This window comes from Orycteropus afer, unplaced genomic scaffold (assembly GCF_000298275.1).
Source record: "Orycteropus afer afer isolate SDZICR_OR568_19922 unplaced genomic scaffold, OryAfe1.0 scaffold00430, whole genome shotgun sequence".
Taxonomy (NCBI): domain Eukaryota; kingdom Metazoa; phylum Chordata; class Mammalia; order Tubulidentata; family Orycteropodidae; genus Orycteropus; species Orycteropus afer.
Window position 1 is genome coordinate 383,503 of NW_006922017.1, and position 12,249 is coordinate 395,751.

Genomic DNA, 12,249 nt, shown 5'->3' on the forward strand with positions numbered 1-12,249 from the left:
ATTTTTAAAAAATTTCTACAAGGTATTATATGACCTGCTATATTAACAAAGCAAATCACTTCCAGAAACACCAAGGGATTACCCAGTTACTCTTATTCCTTTGATATATTCTCTGCTTGCTCCAATTCTGATTTCTCCACGTCCTTGTATCCTTATCTGAAAATCATCTTCACCTTAATTTGTTAAAATGTATCTGAGAAAAAAAATCCAATAACAAATGAGGGCAATTTTTTTTTTCTTTTTTTACATAGACTCTTGCGATCACAAAATGATCATGCAATTATAGCAACAATGCTAACACTGAGACTGGGAACAAGAAGAGTATAACCACAATAAAATACAGCTGTCTATTAGAAGGACTGCATAAAGACATCTTTGGCCATGTAGGCTCTGGGCCCTCTGGAAATAAGTCAGATGCATTGCCAACATGACAAAGAAAATTGCAATGTTCAGAATCAGGAAGAGTCTGGTATATGAAGCAGACAGTGACGAGGCCCTGCTGTGAGTAGTTGTCACCATCCGTGCCTGTCCAAACTGGGCTTTCACTAAGCCACCATTTTTGTGTTTTTCATATGTTACATCTGCAAAATCTAAAAGGTCTTTCATTTCTTCTTCTTCATCTATGGGCAGTTCTTTCTGTGCCAAAATCTGAGCTTTCTGTCTTATCTTTTTCTCATTGACTTCAATCTGTGCAAAAATATCAGGGACAGCATCCACAAATTTGTAGCGTTTGCCTGCCCTTCGGTTTTTCTTTGACTTGCTTTGTTGCTGCTGCTGTTGCTGTGATATGGCAAAAATCCTGTCAATGGCCTCTTCAGTCTGTCTCTTATCGGAAAATCTCAGCAGGCGCTCAGCAGTCTTCCTAAAGCTAGCTGTGTTCCGAACTCGGGACAAGATCTGTTTCTCTAGCAGCTGGAACACTGGCTTAAAATGCTGCAGGTTCTGTTCCACAATCGCAACGTAGTCCTTCACCTCAGGGACAATGGTGCTCTTGATAGCTGAACTCCGGTCAAAAAGAATTTTCTGACGATCTGCAATGACCTGTGCAAAGGTAGACTGCCCTGTGGCCTCACCTGTCCAAAGGTAAATTGCATAGGCATGTTTGCTAGTGGCTATGAACACATCTAACTGCTGAGAGTCTCCATGGATACTGAAGCTCTGAACATCCACAGATGGTCCTATGAAGAGGTAAGCTGCCCTGGTGATGGGACTTCGAAGGTGCATAGTGACATTCACATAGTTTGTCCCATTATAGGGATAGCCTCGAGGGTATGTCACTGAAGCAAAGGTTGCTTTCTCACTGTAGCCAGTATCATCCATCCAGTACATTTTATAGACACCATCTCGCTGCCTGATGAAAGCCCCATGGACTCCATCTACCACTGTCTCCTCAAAAGGAACATCCACATTATGGAAGAAGCTTGCTGCTGTCTCCAGTGGGCTCTCCTCTCCCAGGTATATTTGGTCCACAAGGAGGAGAAGTTGTGGGTGCAAGAGGATTAGATTCCTCTGAACATTCTTCAGACTGAGCCGGGGGTTATAAGCTCCCACACTTTCTCCTTGGATGAAAACTACCCCATTTTTCTCCACTGCAGCAACCACCTTCCCCTGACAGTTAGCTGCCAGGTCATGTTTGTATTTAGACCATTTGGATGAGCAGTCTTCTGTAACCTGCCCCTCCCAGGGTGAAAAGCAGCTCTTTGACACAGCTGGGGAAAACATCAAAACGTTGTTGAAGTAGGTATACTTTGGCCCATACAGAGCCTCAGTAATGAAAGGTACACCGTTGGGAGCAAAAGTGAATGAGTTTTGATCAGGATGTTCATGTCCAGCATTAAAATTTCGCCAGCCTTTGATCCAATCTTTGTATTTGTTTCTGTGCACAATATCATATATTGCACGTCCCCCAAGCTTTCCTGACTTGAATGAAAGGAAAGATCTATTGATTTCTGCAGGCAGTGCACTTCCGTAAGTCACAACACCCCAGTCTTCAAAATAATGCAGTGTAGGAGTACCAAAATCTTGAGGAGGAACAGATTTCAAGCTGGCATCATACCTGAAAGAATCCAATTTCTAAAATTAAATTTCACTGTGGTGGAAGTGAAAACTACACATCAGAACTGTGATGCCGCATGTGGCTGGAGAAATAACACACAGATGCTCCCCAGAGAATGGCTACATAGAATGTTATTAGGGACCATTCTGAAAAAACCTACTGATAATCAGAATAGCTGAGGAAAAGCCTTCATAAATGGGAAAAGAGTATATATACCTTTATGAGTTGTGACCTTGGGCTTGAACCTGAGATAGTTTTTTATGTAATCATCACATGGACCCTTCTTTACTTGATTAGTGCTGTACCAAACTTCTGGGGCTCATAGATTTAAGCACTTTGTCCAAACTTCTAGTGGAGGGGCTCCTATTCTAGGGAACCCATGTAAGGATCTAGATTCTTGAATTTATTGATGTATTGGACTGTAATAACTTCTGTTACTGAAAGTTTGGTATTGTTTTCTTATAAAAATTAAATAAAAATATGGTAGAACTCCACATATTAGATAAATGTATTGCCAGTACCATCTAAAAATATAAATGGGTAGAATTTCCATTTTTTAATTAACTGTTTAATTTAGTTTTGGGGGATCTATAATTGTGGCTATCACTGCCCACCTCAGATCCAGAGGTTTTGTTTTGCTTTTTTAATGTGTAGGGGATGTCATGCTCCTTGGACATTAAGTGGCTTATTATCAAAGTGATACAATAAACTTTCTTAGTGATTAAGAGCACAGGTTTCTGAATCTGCAAGGCTCCCTAAAACAATAATGAAGATGATTATTTGTCTTCGATGATTTGGCATAACAGCCTCTACAGATTCATATGATGTGGTGCTTAAGGGAAGAAAGGCTGACCCATGTTATTAGTTCTTACATAGTTTTCTCAAAAACTCTACAAAATAGAGTTATTTTCTTGATGTTTGATTTTGGCTGTTTCACCTGTTATTCTAGAGTTTCAGTCCTAGGACATCAGAAACTATGTCTCTACTTATGTCTAGTGTGTGTGTGTGTGTGTGTGTGTGTATATAAACAACTAAAACCAAACTCACTGCCGTCGAGTCGGATCTGACTCATAGCGACCCCTCCTTGGGTTTCCGACGCAGTATCACTACGGAAGTAGATTGCCCAATCTTCCTTCCAAGGAGTGGCTGGTGGGTTTGAACTGCCAGCCTTCTGGTTAGTAGTCAAATGTCTTAGGCACTAGGCCACCAGAGTTCCCTGTCTAGTATAATGTTGGCTTAATTAATATGATTTAACAAATACAGGTACAAATTGAATCGGTCAACTTTCCCTCAGTTTTTGTTCTGTTTCCATATTCCTGTAAAGGCAGACGGTGAACCACATTAGGGTTAGTATTAATCTGACCACTATACTTAACTCTGATGGAAATCTCTTAGTTGCTTACTTATGGGTAGGTTTAGAACACTATAAAACAATTACTCCAAACCCCTGCAAGAGTCAAGAATTGCTGTATATTAATACATTCAGTTCATCTGTGAAACTATCACATTACTAGTATTTTTTTTCTCCTTAATGTTTAAATTATTGTAAAGAGAATGAATCAAACTGTAAAAAGCCTGGAATTGAATGCAAATTCATATGGCTTGAAAAGACATCAGGGGTTGATTAATGATGAGCTAGTTCCCTGTAATTCTGATTTTACTTATTGGATGCCAACAACTATTTGGCACTACTTAAAAAAAGGAGACCCACGCTTCTCCCTGTGGGCTTAAAAGGAAAAAAAAAAAAAAAAATCACATGGCTCTTTTATTATCAAAATGAAATTGTCAAACATTCTTAAATAGTTATGAAAATTTAGTAACAGCTTTGTAATGGAATAACATTCCATTTATCAAAAATTTTACTACCACTTTTGTTTTTGGTATAATAATCCAGTTTAACTTTTGTAGTTTTCTCTTTATAAGATTCCAAAACTGATGTAAATCAAAACTTATCTATTGAAATAGGCCAAGTGTGGGATAGCTCTAATACAAAAGAACCAAAAGGGCAAACAGTAATTAGATTTTAAACATAATAAAATATTTCTAATAAGTTTCAAATGCTGTGATACAAACAGAATTGAAGCTGCATATACTTGGGTGGTATGGAAAAAGGGTTAAGAGTGTTTTAAATTAGTTTTCATTTTAAGTTGCCAAAAAGTAGCACATGACATGAATCATGCTACTGGGTACCATTTCTCCAAAACCCAACGGGTCATACCAGAGAAACTCTGTGTGAAGAGTGCACCAGCGCTGCCCTTTGGATGGAGTGCCTGGACCTTCCATCACACGGTTTCTTCTGATTCTATCAGCCAGCCAGTTACCACTGCCATTACGCATGACAAATTTATCCAGGAACACTAATTGGCTTTCTGGACCATAAAACCAATTGTAATTTGAGTCTGCAATAGCCACAGTTCTTTGAAACCCTAGGAGGAAAAGTTGAGAGAGTTAAGAAATGTTTCAAACTGCATACGCCTACAAAGAGATAAATGATGATCTTTAACCTTTTCATGACCTGTGGGACATATAGTGCACACCTAACATTTTCCACCTCTGAGGTTCAGTGGAATGCTGCTATACCACTTTTAGTGTGTGTTACCATCTGATGGGGGCCTTTTAACTGGATGAATCAGAACAAACAGGCCTTATCCCACCAACCTCAGGACCAGAGACTCCTCAGGACATAAGTATCTCATTAATTGTATTGGAATCCATGTTACCACAAAAAAAATTTTTTCCATTTCATTCAAAATGCCTCGATTGCTTAACATGATTTCCAACAAAAAATTCAAAGCAGAAAATAATTCCATCTTGAAAAGGTTAATCCTGATTCCAAATTGCAATCGATTGTATATCTTGGATAAAAACAACAAAAACACAATTTCCATGTTCCACCTCAGATCAATTAATTAGAGTTCCTCTGAAAGTCTTTCATGAATCTTCAGTGCAAATTTGTATTTACTATGTCATTGATATGGCCACTTGCCATTGATAATTCAAGTGCCACACCTATTAATTCTTATGTATACTGTCCACGTTCCTCATTTTCCTATGTCCATGCTACGTGCAATGATTTACCCCTACACATGGGCTACACTACTGCAAGGGTGGTAGTTCTCTCACCAACTCATCCTGCATCCTAGGACAAAATAATAACACGAGGTACTTCCAGTAAATTAGAAGGTATAGTGCATATAAGGTTCAGAGAAGAAACTGAACTTCTATAGAACAAAACCTAATCATTCCCAGAGAATATTCTGCCAATATGTACTGCCGGAACTGTAACAAAAAAAGAAAGAAGGAAAACACAAGGGCCATGATGCCAGGTGTTACTATTAGAAGAAGGAATAGAAAAGCAGGTAAAGCTGAACATGTTCTAGATGTTCCTGAAAAAGATGACTAAGAGAAAATTCTAGGCCAGTCATTACTATAATACCAATAGTAGCCAAGAAAAAAATGTAGTTGAGAATTGTTGTTGTTGTTGTTATTTGCCATCGAGTTGGCCCCGACTCATAGCGACCCCTCCTTGGGTTTCCGAGGCAGTATCACTACGGAAGTAGGAATGCCCAACCTTCCTTCCGAGGAGTAGTTGAGAATAGACAGACTTAAAATGGAAATCTATTCTAAAATGCTGCAACAAATATATTTATGTAATATACAGCTATTGTTTTTGCTCCTAACAGTTTGGTAAATGGTCTTCCAAGTAAATCATTATAAAAGGAGATTTTCCAAATCCTCTACTAGTCTGAGAGTTCCCTGACAGCAAAAGGGTGTGTTCTATTCAGCTTCAAATCCCCTGACTAGCACAGATGTTCAATAAAGAAGTGTTTAAAAAAGGTTTGTGGAATTAACTGACACAAATATATAAATCCTTTTAGAGGTGTTCATATTATCTTTTCCAGCAGCAGATCCTTGCCCTGACTGATATTGCTGGCAGTTAGACCTAAGCTCAAATCACAAAGCACTGAGACCTTTTAAAAGTCTCTTGATTTAGAAAATCTTTGTTTACCAAGATGAACTGTAAAACAGGCTTCTCTGGAATGTTAAGCAATAAAGCAGTATGTTTCAAAATTAAGTCTAAACTAAATCCTAAAATAGTTCTTTTCTTCAGCAGTATTTTTGGGGTCCAACAATGGAGATTCTAACCAATTCATGTGTTTACAACCACAGCAAAAAGATTTTTAAAATACTGGCTAAAAATTGCATTTCTCCAGGGAGAAAAAATCATCCTGATGAAAAATTTACCTCCTAAAGTTTCTCTAAGGAGCTCTGGTGGTGTAGTACCTAAAGCATTTGACTGCTAAACAGAAGGTTCACGGTTCAAACCCACCAGCCACTCCATGGAAGGAAGACTGGGCAATCTACTTCTATAAAGATTTACTGCCTCGGAAACCCAAAGGGGTCGCCATGAGTCAGAATCAACACTTGATGGCAGTGAGTTGTTTTTTTTTTAAGGTTTCTCTACCATTTTAGATAGAGTGTGTGTGTGTATACATATACATATACATACATATATATATATATATATATATAGTTATATATATATACGTACATATATATGTGTGTGTGTATGTATGTATATGTGTGTGTGTGTGTATATATAAAGTATTAATTTTAGAACTAGAACTATGCTTAGAGTTAGGAGTGAGGGCTAGGATTAGGACTAGCATTAAGGTTTATCGTCAAGGCTAGGTTGAGATTTAATTTTAAGAAACAGCTAGTGTTAGGGCTAGAGTTATAGGTCCTGTTAGGCTTAGTTAGGGAGATATATATACAGCCAGTTTTATATTAGAAGACTAAGCTACACAGCAACAAGAAATTAGAGGTTTTATAGCAATTTTTAAAATTACTTTTCTATAATTTATATTTAATTAAATCAAGTATTTAAAGAATATAGTAAAGCTTCAACATAAATATGTAAGTACAATCTTTCTTTTTGAATCATGTAAGCACTGTTTGAAAGAAAAGTTAAAAGCAAAAAAGGGACTGATTGAGGATCACATGTAAAGGAAAATTAAAATGTAAGCATAAATGCTTACATTTTGTTGAGATTCATAAAAGAGAGTCTGTATATGTATCTGAGCTTGTATATATGCAAAAGTCAAAATACTGTGGGAGCTAGAAATTATATATGATCCATTTTGCTCCAAGCTTTTACAATATCTAAATCACAAATTCTCACATTAGTGCCCCAAATGCTCTGGAAATACGCAACTCTGGAATTCAATTCTTCTTTGTATTTTTTAGTATCTTTAATCTCAGTATGATTTAAAACCCATAGAACCTCATTTCTTTTCCTAGTCTTGCTCATCTTCACAATCAGGAAAAGTTATAATACTTTTCATGTTTTCCCATTTCTGGCTCCTCACCTGGCAGGATGGTTCTATACATAAATGCAAAGTGTTGTTTAAGCCATGGATGGCCGAAGTGATTGATGTTAAAGTGCCTTTGAACAAGAAACATATACTGGAAGAGTGATCTAGTAGTGTAGCTGCCATAGGCGACTCCTTCATAGAGGGAGCCATCTGTCACCTCTCTGAGCAAGACCAGAGATTTTTCCATGATGGTCAGAACTTGTTTGGTCCATAAGTAGGCTTCTTGAAGATACCCTAAAGGATAAAAACATATGGAAATACTGATGAAAGGTTATAACAAAGCAAAAACAAAAATATGACCAAATAAAATCCTAAGTGACCTGACTAGTTTATAAGACAAAACACCATTTGTAAAACTTTTACTTATCAAAGTTATAAGTTAAAAACAATGAAACTCGAGAGTTCTGGTAAGATGGCAGAACAGGCAAGCAGACTGCACAGACCCTCTTCCACAAAAGGGTAACCAATTAACATAGAGACAGAAGATAATCCTGGAGCCCTGAGCTTTGGAGGAAAGATACAGAAATGGACTAAACTCCAACTAGTAAAAGGATTTGCATGAAAACACCAAAAAAGGAGACATACAAAGCTGTGGTCTGGCAGCAATCCTGATGTCACAGACAGCTTGGATATTGCTGAGTGGTGTTAGGACCTAAGAATTAACCTAAAAATAGGCTCCTATCCAGGGCCTGCAAGGAGGACTGCACTGGTGGCTGAAGAATAAAAGAAGCAGTGAAGAAGAAGGTGGGCTGAGCTGTGGACTTTAGCCTGTGCGGAGAGTGTAGTCATTATGAATGTTTACAAGTGGTTCGACCATGTTGGATATTTAAAGTGACGGCATTCTCCCAGAATCCAGGGACTTAAGAATAGGCTCCACTTGCCAAGAACCACAAGGACATCCCAGACACCAACGACTAGAAAGTTATGACATTCCCCTTGTTACTCTTATACCCCACACCCTCCTAGTGAACAGAGGTGCAGCCATCCCTCACTCCCACCCACCCTCTGGGCCAGCAGGAATTCCATCCCAGTCTGTGTGCTTGGATGGGGACTGGGTGTCCTACCCCAGATGTTATTTTAGTTTGCTTTTGTCTGTCTTAAAATTGTTAATTATTCATTCACTCATTCATTCCTTCATTTATTTTATTACTATTCTTTATTCTTCCCTTCCCAGGTTGTAGTTTTAAGCTTTTTCTGTATTCCCTGTTCGTGGTTACCATACTTTTCTTTCTCATGGTTAAACCAATTCCTTGTTTTTCTTTTTCCATTTTTCACATTTTTTTCTTCATTATCTTCCTGTTGTTGTTGTTGCTATGTGCCACTGAGTTGGACCCAACTCACAGCGACCACTCCTTGGGTTTCTGAGGTGATATCACTGTGGAAGTAGGCTGCCCAACCTTCCTTCCGAGGAGTGGCCGGCGGGTTTGAACCGCCACACTTCTAGTTAGCAGTCAAGTGCTGGCACTACACTATCAGCACTCCTACTCTACCATTTTAATCTTACTGCTCTCTCTGAAGATACTGCTGGGTTTTTTTTTTTCTTTTCTTTTTTCTTTTTTGGGTTATTGTTCTTGTGTGTCTACACGATGTGTTTTTGTCCACTTGCTTTTACTTTTTCGATGGTTATTCAATTGTTGTTTTTGGCTAAGTTAATGGGAGACAACAACAGTGCCCATACGACACATCTACACCCGCACCTCCTGCAGCTTCACTTACTGAGTGAGAGCCACCACTTCCTTCTCCACCAACTGGCCAACGATAAAGGACCACCAAGAAGAGCCTGACTTACCCTTACCTGCTCCTCAAAAATAGTTAACAGAGATTCAAATACAACAATGTCACAATGTCTCAGAGACAACAGACCATCACAGTCCACACAAAGAAGCAAGATAAAGTGGTGGAAACAAAGGAGCAGGATGCAGACCCCAAACACATCCCTAAGGAAGAAGCAACATGGAAGTCCCTGATAGGGAGTTCAAATGAATTATATTTAGGTGCTGTCAAAGGACTGAGAGACAGATCAAGGAAAACACTGGCAAAATTAAGGAAAACACAGACAAAACCCTAGAACAATGTCAGAAGAAAATATAGGAACAAAAATGTCAAAATACATGAAAAATTAGAAATGATAAAAAATCTACAGATAGAAATCCAGAAGATTAATACTAAATTGTCAGAAATAGGTAACACATTGAAAGGGCAAAGGAGTAGAATTGAATTAATGGAAGACAGAATTAATGAGATTGAAGACAAAGACCTTAATACTTCTCTGGATAGGGATCAATCAGAAAACAGATCAAAACAAAATGAAGAAAGCCTAAGACTCATGTGGAATACCATCAAAAAGAATAACTCATGTGTAACTGGAATTCCAGAACAGGAAGAGAAAAATAAAACCACTGAGAAACTTGTTCAAGGTCTGTTGGAAGAGAATTTCCCTGATACGATGAAAGATGAGAATATATTTATTCAGGGAGTTCAATGAACCCCAAACAGGATAGACCTCAAACAAAAATCACAAAGACATATCATTATCAAACTCATCAAAACCAAAGACAAAGAAAGAATCCTGAAAGCATCATGGGGAAAATGAAAAGTCACTTACAAAGGAAAACCAGTAAGAGTAAGTTCTGATTTCTCAGCAGAAACATGCAAGCAAGATGGCAATGGGATGGCATATATAAAACCCTGAAAGAGAAAAATTTCCAACCACGAATTATATACCTGGCACAATTGTCCCTCAAATATGATGGTGAAATTAGGTGATTTCCAGATAAGCAGAAACTAAGGGAATATGTGAAAACCAGACCAACCTTACAAGAGATACTAAAGAGAGTCCTTTGAACAGACAGCCAGTAATAGCAAACAATAATCAAACCATTAATGCACAAGATGACCTAACCCAAAAACCAACACAACTATGGAAGTATCCAAAGTAAAATAAGCTTACAAGATTATAAACAGGGAACCAGAGATATCAACTGGCAAATGAGGACAACTACAAACCAAAAAGAAGAGAAAAACAGTATAGTTACAGAACTTCTAAATGGCGAGGAAGTCAAGAGAGTTGCAAGATAGAACGTACTGTTATAAACTTGAGGAGAAAATTCTAAATCACAGGGTAACCTCAAAGAAAAATGATAAACCTTCATGTCACAATAAGAAAGAGGACAAGCACAAATATTTAGCTACTAAAACAACACCAACGAAGGAAATGATAACATGATTTATCATTGTTGGCAATTTTAATTTCTGATAAAACTGATTTTAAGACAAAAACCACCATATGAGACAAGGAAGGGTATTTTATAATGATTAAAAAGGATCAACTGAACAAGAAGATATAACCATAATAAATATCTATGGACCCAAAAAAGGGCCCCAGAATACATAAATCAGATTTTAAAAGAGTTGAAAGGCAAATAGATGACTCCACAGTCATAGTAGAAGACTTTAATACACCACTATCAATGAAAGATAGAACAACTGGAAAGATACTCAACAAAGATGCAGAAGTGCTAAACAATACAATTCACCAACTTGACCTTATAGACATCTACAGAGCACTTCACTCAACACCACTACAATATATATATTTCTTCCCAATGCACAGGGAACATTCTCCAGGATAGACCACATGTTAGGCCACAGAGCAAGCCTTAATAAATTTAAAAACAATGAAATACTGCAAAGCATCTTCTCAGATCACAATGCCATCAAATTAGAAGTCAAGAATAGGAAGATCAACGGAAAAAGAGTAGACACATGGAAACTGAACAACACCCTCCTTCAGAACAACTGGGTAAGAGAAGAAATAAAAAATGAAATTAAAAAATTCCTTTAATTAAATGAGAAATGAAAATACAACATAACAAAATCTCTGGGACACTGCAAAAGCAGTGATCAGAGGCCAATTTCTAGCAATAATTGCACACATCAAAAAGCAAGAAAGAGCCAAAATCAACACTTTAAACTAACATCTCCAACAATTAGAAAAAGAACAGCAAGAAAAGCCTAGTCACCAGAAGAAAAGAAATAAAGATCTGAGCAGAAAATCAATGAAATAAAAAATAGAAAGACAATAGAAAAAAATCAACAAGACTAGAAGTTGGTTTTTTGAAAAGATTAATAAAATTGACAAACCACTGGAAAATTTAACAAAGGAAAAGAGGTAGAGAATACTAACAACATGAATAAGAAATGAAATGGTCAACATCACAACAGACCAACATTAATAAAGAGGATAATATCAGGTAGCGTAGTGCCTAAGGCACTTGACTGCTAACCAGGAGGCTGGCAGTTCAAACCCACCACCCACTCCTCAGAAGGAAGATGGGGCAATCTACTTCCGCAGTGATACTGCCTCGGAAACCCAAGGAGGGGTTGCTGTGAGTTGGGTCTGAGTCGATGGCACATAACAACAACAACATGAAGAACTGTACTTCAACAAATTTGAAAATCTGGAAGAAATGGACAAACTTCTAGAAACACACCACTTACCTAAACTAACACAGACTGATTTGGAAAAGTTGAACAGATTCCATAACAAAAGAAGAAATTGGAAAGGTCATAAAAAATTACCAACAAAAAAAAGTCCTGGCCCAGATGGTTTCACCAGAGCATTCTACCAAACATTCAGAGAAGAACTGACACCAAACCTACTCAAACTATTCCAAAACATACAAAAGGATGGACTCCTCCCTAATTCATTTTATGAAGCAACCATAACCTTGATACCAAAACCAGGCAAAGACATCATTCAAAAGGAAAACTACAGATCAATATCCCTCATGAATATAGATGCAAAAATCTTCAACA

General features: G+C 37.6%; 1 protein-coding gene across 1 annotated transcript in view; it reads right to left on the bottom strand.

The window, feature by feature from the left end:
- Nucleotides 1-294: 294 nt before the first annotated feature.
- The window catches only part of DSE (dermatan sulfate epimerase), a 55,553-nt gene continuing 43,598 nt past the window's right edge, over nucleotides 295-12,249 (bottom strand). The window contains exons 3-5 of the mRNA XM_007954072.2: nucleotides 7,426-7,665; nucleotides 4,275-4,482; nucleotides 295-2,056 (exon numbers count right to left, since the gene is read on the bottom strand). Of these exons, the coding sequence (XP_007952263.1) occupies nucleotides 295-2,056; nucleotides 4,275-4,482; nucleotides 7,426-7,665 (2,210 nt within the window). The remainder of the gene's footprint in view (nucleotides 2,057-4,274; nucleotides 4,483-7,425; nucleotides 7,666-12,249) is intronic.